The following is a 16,084-nucleotide window of genomic DNA, read 5'->3' on the forward strand; positions in this document are numbered from 1 at the left end:
CTGGAGGGGAGGGATAGGATACAGAAGGACCTAGACAAATTGGAGGATTGGGCCAAAAGAAATCTGATGAGGTTCAATAAGGATAAGTGCAGGGTCCTGCACTTAGGATGGAAGAATCCAATGCACCGCTACAGACTAGGGACCGAATGGCTAGGCAGCAGTTCTGCGGAAAAGGACCTAGGGGTGACAGGTAGACGAGAAGTAGACGAGAAGCTGGATATGAGTCAGCAGTGTGCCCTTGTTGCCAAGAAGGCCAGTGGCATTTTGGGATGTATAAGTAGGGGCATAGCGAGCAGATCGAGGGACGTGATCGTTCCCCTCTATTCGACACTGGTGAGGCCTCATCTGGAGTACTGTGTCCAGTTTTGGGCCCCACACTACAAGAAGGATGTGGATAAATTGGAAAGAGTCCAGCGAAGGGCAACAAAAATGATTAGGGGTCTAGAGCACATGACTTATGAGGAGAGGCTGAGGGAGCTGGGATTGTTTAGTCTGCAGAAGAGAAGAATGAGGGGGGATTTGATAGCTGCTTTCAACTACCTGAAAGGGGGTTCCAAAGAGGATGGCTCTAGACTGTTCTCAATGGTAGCAGATGACAGAACGAGGAGTAATGGTCTCAAGTTGCAATGGGGGAGGTTTAGATTGGATATTAGGAAAAACTTTTTCACTAAGAGGGTGGTGAAACACTGGAATGCGTTACCTAGGGAGGTGGTAGAATCTCCTTCCTTAGAGGTTTTTAAGGTCAGGCTTGACAAAGCCCTGGCTGGGATGATTTAACTGGGACTTGGTCCTGCTTTGAGCAGGGGGTTGGACTAGATGACCTTCTGGGGTCCCTTCCAACCCTGATATTCTATGATTCTATGATTTAATTGGAAAGTTTCATTGATAGAGAAGAAATTCGATATTATTGAAACCTGGTGCGACAATTCACATGACTGGAATGTTAAAATCACTGCTTATAACCTGTTTAGAAAGATTTGAGTGGGCAAAAGACACCATTACTAAGAGGTAATGTGTTAGAGGTATCGATGACTCAGACCCAGGGATGTTGTATGCATATGGATCAAAGTGCTATTAGCAAAGCCCAGACCACTGAATCAAACAGAGAACAGCATGAGTTACTTCTGTCTGTACTGTGTGTTCAGAAAAATTGTGTTGTTATGAGGGACTTCAATCTGGGAGACATATGCTGGAGGTTGCATTCAGCCAGCCGTGAAACATTGTTAGAGTTTCTAAAAAATACAGAAAATAATTTTCTAACACAAAAGGTATTGCATCCAACATGAAGGAATGCTATACCGGATACAGATGAATTAATCACAGGGTTGGGAGCTGGTGGTTGTCTAAGGACCAGTGATCATGACCTGGTTACATTCGATACGGGTAAACAGAGGACAGGCCCAGCCAGTAATATATATACTACAAACAGAGGACAGGCCCAGCCTAATTCCCCAACACTGAGGAAAAAGTCTGAGCAAAATTGACTGCGAGAAAAAATGCAGACAGAAAAATGTGGATTACAATGGCGAGTTCTCTAAAAAGCATTCATTAGATGCCCCAAAGCCACAATTCCACATGAAAGAGGACAACTTTGGCAAAAAGCCCATCCATGGTTCAATGGGGACGTGAAGGCAGCAATTAGAAATAGAAAAGCATAATATAACGAATGGAAAAAAGGGGAATAGATAAATACAACAAAGGGTAGAAAATGAATAAGGAAAGTAAAGACTTCAGGGAAAAATCCATGGCTGGCAGGGCTAAAGAAAATCAGTGGGGCCACTAGACAACTGAGGTGTAAAGAAGCGCTGAAGAAAGACAAGGCCATTGTGGAGAAGCTAAATGAATTCTTTGTATCAGTCTTCATTGCTGAAGATGGGAGGCAGATTCCCACACCTGAGCCATTCTTATTAGATGACATATCTGAGGAACTGTTGCAGATTGAGATGTCAGTAGAGGAGGTTTTGGATCAAATTGTTAAATTAACCAGTAATAAGTCACCAGGACCAGATGGTATTCACCCAAGAGTTCTGAAGGAACTCAAATGTGAAATTGCAGAATTACTAACTGTGGTCTGTGACCTATCGCTTAAATCAGCCTCTGGACCAGATGACTGGAGGGTAGCTAATGTGACGCCTTTTTAAAAAGGGCTCCAGGGGCGCTCCTGACAATTACAGGCTGGTAAAGCTAACTTCAGTGCCAGGCAACTTAGCTGAAACTACAGTAAAGAACAGAATTATCAGACACATAAATTAAGACAATTTGTTGAGCAAGAGTCAACATGGTTTTTGTAAAAGGAAATCATGCTTCATCAATCTATGAGAATTCTCTGCGGGAGTCAACGAGCATGTGGACAAGGGTGATCCAGTGGACAGAGTGCACACAGACTTTCAGAAAGCCTTTGACAAGGTCTCTCCCTAAAGGCTCTTAAACAGAGTAAGCTGTCATGGGGTAAGAAGAAAGGTTCTCTCCTGGATCAGTAACTGGTTAAAATATAGGAAACAAAGGGTAGGAATAAATGGTTTTCAGAATGAAGAGGTAAATAGCAGTGTGCCCCAGGGATCTGTACTGGGACCCGAGTTGTTCAACATATTCATAGGTTTCAGAGTAACAGCTGTGTTAGTCTGTATTCGTAAAAAGAAAAGGAGTACTTGTGGCACCTTAGAGACTAACCAGTTTATTTGAGCATGAGCTTTTGTGAGCTACAGCTCACTTCATCGGATGCATAGCATATCGTGGAAACTGCAGAAGACATTATATACACACAGAGACCATGAAACAAAACTTCCTCCCACCCCACTCTCCTGCTGGTAACAGCTTATCTAAAGTGATCATCAAGTAGAGCCATTTCCAGCACAAATCCCAGCCCATCCCTCTTTGAAACCTCTCTTTATAATGCGCATGATAATCAAGGTGGGTCATTTCCAGCACTAATCCAGGTTTTCTCACCCCCCCCCCCACACCCCCCTCCAAAAACCACACACACAAACTCACTCTCCTGCTGGCAATAACTTATCTTACAATGTGCACAGCAATAATCCAAGTTTAACCAGAACGTCTTGGGGGGGGTTTGTAGGAAAAAAACAAGGGGAGATAGGCTACCTTGCATAATGACTTAGCCACTCCCAGTCTCTATTCAAGCCCAAATTAATAGTATCCAATTTGCAAATGAATTCCAATTCAGCAGTTTCTCGCTGGAGTCTGGTTTTGAAGTTTTTTTGCTTTAAGATAGCGACCCTCATGTCTGTGATTGCGTGACCAGAGAGATTGAAGTGTTCTCCGACTGGTTTATGAATGTTATAATTCTTGACATCTGATTTGTGTCCATTTATTCTTTTACGTAGAGACTGTCCAGTTTGACCAATGTACATGGCAGAGGGGCATTGCTGGCACATGATGGCATATATCACATTGGTGGATGTGCAGGTGAACGAGCCTCTGATAGTATTTTGGAAATATTCCTTGAGTCGGAGACGTCGAAAATAGGATTCTAGGTCACCACAGAACTGTATCATGTTCGAGGGGGTGGAGGGGCAGAAGGAGAGACCCCGAGACAGGACAGCTGCTTCTGCTGGGCTGAGAGTATAGTTAACAATATTGCTGGGTGGGTTGAGGGAACCATTGCTGTGGCCCCTTGTAGCCTGTAGTAGTTTAGAAAGTTTAGTGTCCTTTTTCTTTTGTAGAGAAGTAAAGTGTGCGTTGTAAATGGCTTGTCTAGTTTTAGTAAAATCCAGCCACGAGGAAGTTTGTGTGGAAGGTTGGTTTTTTATGAGAGTATCCATTTTTGAGAGCTCATTCTTAATCTTTCCCTGTTTGCTGTAGAGGATGTTGATCAGGTCTCGGGGTCTCTCCTTCTGCCCCTCCACCCCCTCGAACATGATACAGTTCTGTGGTGACCTAGAATCCTATTTTCGACGTCTCCGACTCAAGGAATATTTCCAAAATACCTCTGAACAACATAATGATCCACAGAGGCCTGCCTACCAACATTACAAAAAGAAGGATTCTAGGTGGACTCCTCCTGAAGGTCGAAACAGCAGACTGGACTTCTACATAGAGTGCTTCCGCCGACGTGCACGGGCTGAAATTGTGGAAAAGCAGCATCACTTGCCCCATAACCTCAGCCGTGCAGAACACAATGCCATCCACAGCCTCAGAAACAACTCTGACATCATAATCAAAAAGGCTGACAAAGGAGGTGCTGTTGTCATCATGAATAGGTCGGAATATGAACAAGAGGCTGCTCGGCAGCTCTCCAACACCACTTTCTACAAGCCATTACCCTCTGATCCCACTGAGAGTTACCAAAAGCATCTACAGCATTTGCTCAAGAAACTTCCTGAAAAAGCACAAGATCAAATCCGCACAGACACACCCCTGGAACCCTGACCTGGGATATTCTATCTACTACCCAAGATCCATAAACCTGGAAATCCTGGGCGCCCCATCATCTCAGGCATTGGCACCCTGACAGCAGGATTGTCCGGCTATGTAGACTCACTCCTCAGGCCCTACGCTACCAGCACTCCCAGCTACCTTCGAGACACCACTGACTTCCTGAGGAAACTACAATCCATTGGTGATCTTCCTGATAACACCATCCTGGCCACTATGGATGTAGAAGCCCTCTACACCAACATTCCACACAAAGATGGACTACAAGCCATCAAGAACACTATCCCCGATAATGTCACGGCTAACCTGGTGGCTGAACTTTGTGACTTTGTCCTTACCCATAACTATTTTACATTTGGGGACAATGTATACCTTCAGATCAGCGGCACTGCTATGGGTACCTGCATGGCCCCACAGTATGCCAACATTTTTATGGCTGATTTAGAACAACGCTTCCTCAGCTCTCGTCCCCTAACGCCCCTACTTTACTTGCGCTATATTGATGACATCTTCATCATCTGGACCCATGGAAAAGAAGCCCTTGAGGAATTCCACCATGATTTCAACAATTTCCATCCCACCATCAACCTCAGCCTGGTCCAGTCCACACAAGAGATCCACTTCCTGGACACTACAGTGCTAATAAACGATGGTCACATCAACACCACCCTATACCGGAAACCTACTGACCGCTATTCCTACCTACATGCCTCCAGCTTTCACCCTGACCACACCACACGATCCATCGTCTACAGCCAAGCTCTGCGATACAACCGCATTTGCTCCAACCCCTCAGACAGAGACAAACACCTACAAGATCTCTATCAAGCATTCTTACAACTACAATACCCACCTGCGGAAGTGAAGAAACAGATTGATAGAGCCAGAAGAGTTCCCAGAAGTCACCTACTACAGGACAGGCCTAACAAAGAAAATAACAGAACGCCACTAGCCGTCACCTTCAGCCCCCAACTAAAACCCCTCCAACGCATTATTAAGGATCTACAACCTATCCTAAAGGATGACCCAACACTCTCACAAATCTTGGGAGAAAGGCCAGTCCTTGCCTACAGACAGCCCCCCAACCTGAAGCGAATACTCACCAACAACCACATACCACACAACAGAACCACTAACTCAGGAACCTATCCTTGCAACAAAGCCCGTTGCCAACTGTGCCCACATATCTATTCAGGGGACACCATCACAGGGCCTAACAACATCAGCCACACTATCAGAGGCTCGTTCACCTGCACATCCACCAATGTGATATATGCCATCATGTGCCAGCAATGCCCCTCTGCCATGTACATTGGTCAAACTGGACAGTCTCTACGTAAAAGAATAAATGGACACAAATCAGATGTCAAGAATTATAACATTCATAAACCAGTCGGAGAACACTTCAATCTCTCTGGTCACGCAATCACAGACATGAGGGTCGCTATCTTAAAGCAAAAAAACTTCAAAACCAGACTCCAGCGAGAAACTGCTGAATTGGAATTCATTTGCAAATTGGATACTATTAATTTGGGCTTGAATAGAGACTGGGAGTGGCTAAGTCATTATGCAAGGTAGCCTATCTCCCCTTGTTTTTTTCCTACAAACCCCCCCCAAGACGTTCTGGTTAAACTTGGATTATTGCTGTGCACATTGTAAGATAAGTTATTGCCAGCAGGAGAGTGAGTTTGTGTGTGTGGTTTTTGGAGGGGGGTCTGTGTGTGGGGGGGGTGAGAAAACCTGGATTAGTGCTGGAAATGACCCACCTTGATTATCATGCGCATTATAAAGAGAGGTTTCAAAGAGGGATGGGCTGGGATTTGTGCTGGAAATGGCTCTACTTGATGATCACTTTAGATAAGCTGTTACCAGCAGGAGAGTGGGGTGGGAGGAAGTTTTGTTTCATGGTCTCTGTGTGTATATAATGTCTTCTGCAGTTTCCACGATATGCTATGCATCCGATGAAGTGAGCTGTAGCTCACGAAAGCTCATGCTCAAATAAACTGGTTAGTCTCTAAGGTGCCACAAGTACTCCTTTTCTTTTAACATATTCATAATTGATCTGGAAAGGGGGGTAAATAGGAAGTGGCAAAATTTGCAGATAATACAAAATTACTCAAGATAGTTGTCCAAAGGTGACTGTGAAGAGCTACAAAGGGATCTCACAAAACTGGGTGACTGGGTAACAAAACGGCAGATAAAATCAATGTTGATAAATGCAAAGTAATGCACATTGGAAAACATAATCCCAACTATACATATACAATGATGGGGTCTAAATTAGCTGTTACCACTCAAGAAAGATCTTGCAGTCACTGTGGATAGTTCTCTGAAAACATCCACTCAATATGCAGTGGCAGTCAAAAAATTTAACAGACATGTCAGGAACCACTAGGAAAGGGATAGATAATAAGACAGAAAATATCACAATGCCACTATACAAATCCCTGGTAGGCCATCACCTTGAATAGTACGTGCAGTTCTGGTTGCCCCATTTCAAAAAGGAGATATTGGAATTGGAAAAGGTTGAGAACGGGGCAGCAAAACCGGTTGAGACGGAACAACTTCCATACAAGGAGGGATTAAAAAGACTGGAACTGTTCAGCTTGGAAATGAGACCAATAAGGGGGGGATATGATAGAGGTCTAACAAATCACGACTGGTGTAGTGAAAGTGGATAAGGAAGCTTTATTTACCCCTTCACATAACACAAGAACCTCATGCTCTGAGTGTCCCTAAGCCTCTGACTGCCAGAAACTGGGATTGGACGACAGGGGATGGATCACTCAATCATTGCTCTGTTCTGTTCCTTTCCTTTGAAGCGTCTGGCATTGGCCACAGTCAGAAGACAGGATCCAGGGCTAGATGGACCATTGATCAGACCCAGTATTGCTGGTCTTATATTAAGAAGAAATTTAAGTATATTAGGAAAAAAAGCACTCCAAGCAATGGTATAGGCCCACTACTAGACGGACATGGTAAACGTTAATAACGATGCACAAAGGCAGAAGGGTTTAGTACGGAAGCTCACTGTGAATGGGCAGGCAGCAGATGGATAGGAGGGGGAGAGAGGGGAGCTACTGAGAATTGGTGGGGGGAGGGATGGGAGAGGGGCAGCTGGCAACAGGCTGGGAAAGGGTGTCCCAGCAGTTCCTACTGGCATTCCTACAGCAATTCCTTGGCAGCTGGTGCTCAGTGCCCTGTGCTCCTCCCATCCCTCACCCTACTCTGACAGCTGGCACATATGTTCCTGCCCCTTTCTGGGCCAAGTGTCTCCACCAGGACCCATGGAGGCTGGAAGGCAGGGACAGGACTGGTGTTCCTATCTGCTCCTCGTGGCCAACCTGATCTCAGAGGAAGCTCCAGCCCCTCTTCCCAATCCCACCGTCATTTCCATGAGATATTTTGGGGGGGAAACATTGGAAGGGGCAGAAACATACATGAGACCCCCCCCAATATTTCCCTTGAGGGGCACTAGTCCCCCACACCCATTGTTCCGCTGCCCCTGGTTCAATAAGTATTTCTATTCTGTATTTGGAGAGAGGCAGGATGATGTACTCATATCACATAGGGATGATGAAATCCTTTCAACTGGATTAGTAAATTAGGAGGATGTTAATATCTTCCAGGGATAAATATTTTTAAATTAGCAGGCCCAGTTAATTTGCACCCGAGAGTGCTTAAAGAGCTGGCTGAGGATATTTCTGGCCTGCTGATGTTAATTTTTCATAAATTTTGGAAAACCAGGACAATTCCACATCACTGGAAGAGTGCTAATGCTGTGCCAATATTCAAAAAAGGCAGGTGTGATGACCTGGGTAACTATAGGTCAGTTAGCCATGAAGGCAAAATAATGGAAAAACTGATACAGGATTCAATCAATAAAGAATCCAAGAACAGGAATACAATTAATGCCAGTCAACATAGCTTTATGGAAAATACGTCTTGGCAAACAAAACTGATTTCATTCTTTGAAGTGATTACCAGGTTGATTGATAAAAATAACTGCATAGATATAATAGACTTAAGCTTTGGTAAGACATTTGAGTTAGTACCACATGATATTCTAATTAAAAATTAGCACTGTACAATCTCAACAGAACACATGTTCAATTGATTAAAAACAAAGTAGTTGTCAGTGTGGATTCACGAAAAGGGGATGTTTCTACTGGCGTTCCACAGGGTTTGGTACTTGGCCCAACACCATTCAACATTAACTAAAACTCCTGGAAAACAGCTGGGAGGAAAGCTCTGTGCGTGCCACACTCACAGCCTCCCCCTTTAGGTAACGTCTTAGTGACCCCCCCACTTCAGCTCTCTGGTCCTCCAAGGAGTCCTCAAGCAGCATCAAGGAAGTCATGTCCTGGCCTCCTTGATATATCTATGATAAAAACAACAAACAAAACCCAACACACACTTGTGAGTTAAAATCCCATCCAGGCACTAAGGAGAAAAATGGGGGCCACACCCATTTATTTTCCCTGTGTATCTCACCTTTAAAATTACCCCCATTTCTCATCAGGTCTCCTTGCCCCACCCACCCTGCTCCTCACCAGATGATAATGGCCACCAGCCTCATGATGGCTTCGTTGAGGCAGTTGAAGAACTCCTGCAGGGCCCGTCCCTTCTGCTTCAGGCTGCCAATCACCAGGCCAAAGCACACGGAGAACACCACCAGGCCCAGCGCATTCACCCCGTTGGCAGAGCCGGGGATGGGGATGGTTTCCTCGAAGCTCAGCACTTCCTGGAGGCTCCTAAGGGTGCGTGTGACGTTCTCCAGGGTGCCGGTGACGTTCTCGGGCATGGAAGCCTGGGAGCTGGCCGTGGTCCCTGCTGTGGCATTGCTGCTGTGGAGGATGGTTCTGGCGAAGACCCTGGTGCTGTACTGCGTCTTGTACTGAAATGATACACCACTGTCAGCCGTGCCCACAAGCCTCTGCACAATAACCCTGCTCTTCTCCACAGGGCCTGAGCCTGAACTCCCAGGGGCTTGGCTGACAACTGTTTGGGCCTAATTCCCTGGCTCAGTGCAAGGATTCACAGACGTCTAGATCATAGAGCGTAAGGCTATAAAGGACCATTAGATCATCAGGCCTGACCTCCTGTAAAGCACAGGCCCTTACATTTCACCCAGTTCCCCCTGCGTTGAGCCCAATAACTTGGGTTTAGCCAATGCAGAATTTCCAGAAAGCATCCGGTCTAGAACTGAAGACATCAAGAGATGAGAATCCACCTTTTCCCTGGGTAGCTGATCGAACTCTAAGGTTTCAGAGTAGCAGCCGTGTTAGTCTGTATTCGCAAAAAGAACAGGAGGACTTGTGGCACCTTAGAGACTAACAAATGTATTTGACCCTAAGCTTTTGTGAGCTACAGCCCACTTCATCGGATGCATTCAGTGGAAAATACAGTGAGGAGATTTATATACACACAGAACACGAAAAAATGGGTGTTTATCATATACACTGTAAGGAGAGTGATCACTTAAGATGAGCTAATACCAGCAGGAGAGCGGGGGGGGGGAGGGAAGAGAAAACCTTCTGTAGTGATAATCAAGGTGGGCCATTTCCAGCAGTTGACAAGAACGTCTGAAGAACGGGGGCGGGGGGGGGAGGGGGGAAATAGTTTTACTTTGTGTAATGACCCATCCACTCCCACTCTCTATTCAAGCCTAAGTTAATTGTATCCAGTTTGCAAATTAATTCCAATTCAGCAGTTTCTCGTTGGAGTCTGTTTCTGAAGTCTTTTTGTTGTAATATTGCGACTTTTAGGTCTGTAATCGAGTGACCAGAGAGATTGAAGTGTTCTCCGACTGGTTTATGAATGTTATAATTCTTGACATCTGATTTGTGTCCATTTATTCTTTTACATAGAGATGGTCCAGTCTGACCAATGTACATGGCAGAGGGGCATTGCTGGACATGATGGCATAAGTGATCACTCTCCTTACAGTGTGTATGATAACACCCATTTTTTCATGTTCTGTGTGCATATAAATCTCCTTACTGTATTTTCCACTGAATGCATCCGATGAAGTGAGATGTAGCTCATGAAAGCTTATGCTCAAATAAATTGGCCATGCCACAAGTAAGGTGCCACAAGTACTCCTTTTCTTTTTGCGAGCTCTTTAAGTCTCTCACTGTCAAGCATTTTCTCCAGACCTCAAATGAATTGTGCGGATTTTTTCTGCACCCTCTCAATTTTTAAAACAACCTTTAAAAAAGCTAGATCCCAGACCTGGACACAGCATTCCAGGGCCAGTCTCACCACTGCTAAACACAGGTAGAAACATCTCCCGACTCCTATTCACTGCACCCCTGTTTATCCATCTAAGGGTCGCATTAGCTCTTCCTGCCACAGCATTGCACCGGGAGCTTGTGTTCCATGGCTTGTCCACTATGACCTCTAGATTCTTTTCAGAGTCACTGGATACAGGATCCGGCCCCCCATTCTGTAGGTGTCGCCTGCATGTCTGACTTTGCATTTGGCTGTATTAAAACACATATTGTTTGAATGGGACCAGCTTACCAAGCGACCCAGATGCTGTGCTACTTACACTCAGGGAAAGAAGTCTCTTCTTCAGCTCCACAGCAGATGGTTAATGGCTAGTACTGTGAGTGGGGAATCCCATTTGGTGTCATTTTACACCCAACTGACACCGTTGGGCCAGATATTCATACTTGTGCTATGGGCCCTTTATATTGCTCCTGAGTGCACAGGTGCTATAAAGGGGCAGGGGAACAGCCCTGGGGGAGCTCCCCTTGTTCACAGGCAGTATAGGGCTGGCATATAAGGCCCCACACTGCCCCTTGGCAGGCCCCTGAAAGGAGCAAGCCAAGAGCAGGAAGGGTAGCAGCCAAAACAGTCCGTGCTCCAGCAATTCTGGGCTGTTTACTAATCTATAGACAACCGGGTAAGGCTGCCTGGGAGCTGCTCTAATTTATACTGGTGGCTGCAGCGGTCATTGGAGCAGTGCACTCTGGGAGGTTCAAAGGTGGCCTAAACCCATCCCTGCATCTCTAGAGAGGGGCAGTTCAGAGTGCAACCTCTTCTGCACAGGCATAAAGGACAATCAGAGTGCTGGGCAGGAAGAAGCAGGCATGGGGAACCGGTGTCCATACCTGTTTGAAGCAGGCTTCTACTAGGTTCGGCGGGAACATGTTCCTGAAGCAGATAAAACAAGAAGAAGGTTACGCTGCCATCTGGCTGAGAGCCAGGTGAGCAGGCCCATTGCCTGATACTCATGGTTAAGCGCTGTCTCTAGTCGGGATTGTCAAGGTTAGTAAGAGTTCAATGCCAATAGCACTGAGTTTTCTTTCAGGTTATTCAGTGCCCTTCCAGATGCGGCCAAGCAAGGAATTGCTCTAGCCCCATGGCTTGTAACATTTAAACGTGGCTGTGCTCCCAAGGGGAAGCATATGGCCCTGGGAGGCTGATCTGTGTGAGCTAAGTTTTATGCAGCCATGGATAGGGTCCTAAGATCATCAAAGTGAGAGAAGGAAAAGACCAGACTGTCATCTCCATCTCCATTCTCTGGCACAGTCCAATTTTAAGTGTCCCAAGCTGTGCAGCTTCCACTGCTTCCTGCAAGAGGAGTTCCCCTGACTGATACATCTCACTGTATCTCAGCCCAAATGGTGCCTTTCTCTGTCTCATCCACCATTCATAGAATCATAGAATCACAGAATCATAGAATATCAGGGTTGGAAGGGACCCCAGAAGGTCATCTAGTCCAACCCCCTGCTCGAAGCAGGACCAAGTCCCAGTTAAATCATCCCAGCCAGGGCTTTGTCAAGCCTGACCTTAAAAACCTCTAAGGAAGGAGATTCTACCACCTCCCTAGGTAACGCATTCCAGTGTTTCACCACCCTCTTAGTGAAAAAGTTTTTCCTAATATCCAATCTAAACCTCCCCCATTGCAACTTGAGACCATTACTCCTCGTTCTGTCATCTGCTACCATTGAGAACAGTCTAGAGCCATCCTCTTTGGAACCCCCTTTCAGGTAGTTGAAAGCAGCTGTCAAATCCCCCCTCATTCTTCTCTTCTGCAGACTAAACAATCCCAGCTCCCTCAGCCTCTCCTCATAAGTCATGTGCTCTAGACCCCTAATCATTTTTGTTGCCCTTCGCTGGACTCTCTCCAATTTATCCACATCCTTCTTGTAGTGTGGGGCCCAAAACTGGACACAGTACTCCAGATGAGGCCTCACCAATGTCGAATAGAGGGGAACGATCACGTCCCTCGATCTGCTCGCTATGCCCCTACTTATACATCCCAAAATGCCATTCCTCCAGGGCTGTGAGCACTTACAAGCTCCTGGCTTCTCAGTAGCCCCCTCTCTGCCCCGCAGGCAGACAGAGCTCCAAGCAGTTCAGGGAGTCTCATTAATTGTGTTTAGAAGAAGTTGACACAGAATGTCATTTCCCTTTTCTTTTAAATGAAAATTCTGGACTCCTCCTACTCCATGGAAAATGTTAGAATTGTGAGTTTTTGTTTCAATGCGGAACAATATTTTTTAATTTTGGAATTTCCTGTGGAATGGGAATCCTGGGTCCCAGCCAGCCCACCTGAACTCCCTCCTTTTCATCACTGCCTTTCTGGTAGTAGGATGCACAGAACTGAAGGCCATATTCCAGGCGCACCACGCTGGAGCCATCGAGAAAGGCCCTACGATTTCCATGCACTGGGACATGATGCCATTGTATCATACAGCATCAGACTGCACTGGGCTTTTTTCAGCCATATCTTGGGGCATGGCTCCACTGGAAACTTCAAAGCCCTCCTGCGGCAGTGCTTTGAAGTGCAAGTGTGGTCGCGCTCCTGGTAATCCACCCTGATGAGGGGATTAGCCCCAAGCGCTGGGAGAGCGGCTCCCAGCCCTCGGAGCCTGTCTACACTAGCGCTTTAAAGCGCTCAGACTTGCTACGTTCAGGGGGCTGATTTTTCACTCCCCTGAGCCAGCAAGTTAGAGCACTATAAAATGTAAGTGTAGCCAAGCCCTAAGTGCAAATTCATGTCTAATTCGCTGTCAGCTCTAAGCCCTATTGGCTGGTTTTTTGAGTGTCCTGTGCCTTGTAAGCCATTTACACCAGGGCAAAGTGGAGTGTGAAGTGGGTGTAAAATGCTACCACATCAGAATAGTAGGAATTTACACCTACTAAAAATTGTTCTGCTTAGCTTCTGAAGCCAGGGCAGGAAGCAACAGGCTTAAATTGCAGCAAGGGTGGTTTAGGTTGGACATTAGGAAAATCTTCCTGTCAGGGTGGTTAAACACTGGAATAAATTGCCTAGGAGGTTGTGGAATCTCCATCCTTGGAGATTTTTAAGAGCAGGTTAGACAAACACCTGTGAGGGATGGTCTAGATAATACTCAGTCCTGCCATGAGTGCAGGGGACTGGACTAGATGACTTCTTGAGGTCCCTTCCAGTCCTATGTTTCTACCTTGCACTGGTGTAAAGACTGCACAAGGTACAGGGCAAGGGAGAGTAAGGCCCTAGTTTTTCTCAGTAGCTCCTGCTTCCCAACTGTCCCTGTGTCTGTGGGGGGAAAGGGGCTGCCTCAGATTATCTTTCCCCAGGTATTGCTGACCCTATTTTCAATCTCCCCTTTGCATTTTTCTTTCACCCCTACTATTTGCAGCTCCCTCCATGAGGATTTCAGAGCCTCAGGGTATTTTGTGAGAAGCTCTTTATTCTCTTCCCAAGCATGATTAAAGAGATTCGATACAACTGGATGAGGAGAACGAGGGACATATCTGTATTATTTTTATGAATACGATATGCACCTCAGTTTACCTGCTTGATATTATTCTGTCTGCCTACACAGAGTTACATCAAAGGAGGCTGTTAGGGAGAACAAACATGACATGAGAAGGTGACAGAGCTAAGATACGTCCAGAGAGAATATCAAGGGTCCTTCAGAGAACAGTGGGGGAGCTATTAATTGGGAAATGTCACCTTTCTCCAGGCCAGAGCCTATGATCAAAAGGACACTGAACCATTAAAGACCCTGCCTAGCAAGGAAGAAGGGGGGTGAGTGGGTAAGATGCTAAGAGAATGGTGCGGGGCTGTCTGTCTCTCCACACTTGCAAAGAGAGGACAAAGCTGAGCCCAGATGTGTATAGACTTTAGCTGTGGTAACCCTTTTCTCTGCTTGCTAGACGCCTTTGTGTGAATGAACTGTACACTGGTTTTGAAGGCTGTTTGGGGTCACTTTAATCAACTGTGGGTCAAAGGCTGCCAGAGGGAAGTTTTCTTGCAGGTGCCAAATTTAGCTGAGCCTGTTGTGTTATCATGGTGGAGAAACTGGCGGTGGGCTACTGCCAGAGATCCAGCCCCAGAGTGGGGAGTAGCAGGGTCCAGCCTGACAGGAGACAAGGATTTCACTCGGCAGGGTCTGCAAAGGGATGTAAATTGTAGCTCGCCCTGTAACCATGACTCCAGTCTTAAGACCAAACCCTGCAGTATCCCGGAGACCCCTCCCCATGCTCTGCTGAAATATGGTGACCCATGATAGGGAAACTGCTCGGCCTCATGACTAGGGATTTCTCCCTCCTTCAGTGTATTGCAGCGGTTCTCAAACCGGGGGGTTGGGACCCCGCAGGGGGTCGCGAGGTTATTACATGGGGGGTCGCGAGCTGTCAGCCTCCACCCCAAACCCCGCTTTGTCTCCGGCATTTATAATGGTGTTAAATATATAAAAACGTGTTTTTAATTTATAAGGGGGGTCGCACTCAGAGGCTTGCTATATGAAAGGGGTCACCAGTACAGAAGTTTGAGAACCACTGGTGTATTGGAACAGAAACTCCAGCTTTCTATAGAGAGCCTTTCAGAGTCCAGCCATACACACAAACATACGGAACAAACAAACAAAAAGCCCCAGCCAGAATAAAAAGAACACAGGCAGAAGTCCAGCAGCAGAGTGGGGCTATCAGATGTACCTCGCACAGTGGGCAGGTGGTGTATGTGTGCATGCAGTTCAAACAGCTCTTTGCCCTCGGAGACTGCTTACGGGCTCTGGAGACCAGAGTGGCTGAACTGGAGGAGCTGACAGAAACAGAGAGGTGCACAGAGGAGACTTCCTGGGACACAGCAAAGCGGGCCCAGCCCCCATCTGGCAGCCTCTGTGCTGTTGGGGAGGGTGAAAGTCTCAGGGAAGGAGAACATCAAACTATAGTGGAGGGAAACAATCACATACTCGTGACCCTCCTTCCAGATGATGTCATGGTAACCTCTCACACTGAGGACACCCCTCTTGGGAAGGGGACTGAGTTACTAGGAAAGGACAGGTAATATAATAGGGGATTCGATTATTAGAAATATAAGCAGTTGGGTTTGTGATGACCAGGAGAACTGCCTGGCGAATTGCCTCATGGGTGTGAAGGTTGCAGATTTCTTGAGACATCTAGACAGACTTATGTGCAGTGCTGGGGAGATGCCAATGGTCATGGTACACGTAGGTACCAGTGACATAGGGAAAGGCAGGAGAGCAGTCCTGGAGGACAAACTTAAGCCGCTAGGTAAGAGATTGAAGTCCAGGATCTCCATGGGAGCATTCTCTGAAATGCTTACAGTTCCACGTGCAGCCCAGCTAGACAGACAGAATTGCAGGGTCTCAATGTGTGGATCAGATGATGGTGTTGGAAGAAAGGATTTAGATTTATTAGGAACTGGGGGATCTTTTGGGAAAGGAGG

The 16,084-nt window shown here is 46.4% G+C and overlaps 1 protein-coding gene across 1 annotated transcript in view; it reads right to left on the reverse strand.

The window, feature by feature from the left end:
• LOC102939129 (excitatory amino acid transporter 1) overlaps positions 1-16,084 on the reverse strand; it is a 136,999-nt gene that overhangs the window by 28,775 nt on the left and 92,140 nt on the right. The window contains exons 5-6 of the mRNA XM_007059627.3: positions 11,511-11,553; positions 8,946-9,289 (exon numbers count right to left, since the gene is read on the reverse strand). Coding sequence (XP_007059689.1) covers positions 8,946-9,289; positions 11,511-11,553 — 387 coding nt within the window. The remainder of the gene's footprint in view (positions 1-8,945; positions 9,290-11,510; positions 11,554-16,084) is intronic.

The sequence above is a fragment of the Chelonia mydas genome, chromosome 25, assembly GCF_015237465.2.
Source record: "Chelonia mydas isolate rCheMyd1 chromosome 25, rCheMyd1.pri.v2, whole genome shotgun sequence".
Classification (NCBI taxonomy): Eukaryota; Metazoa; Chordata; order Testudines; family Cheloniidae; genus Chelonia; species Chelonia mydas.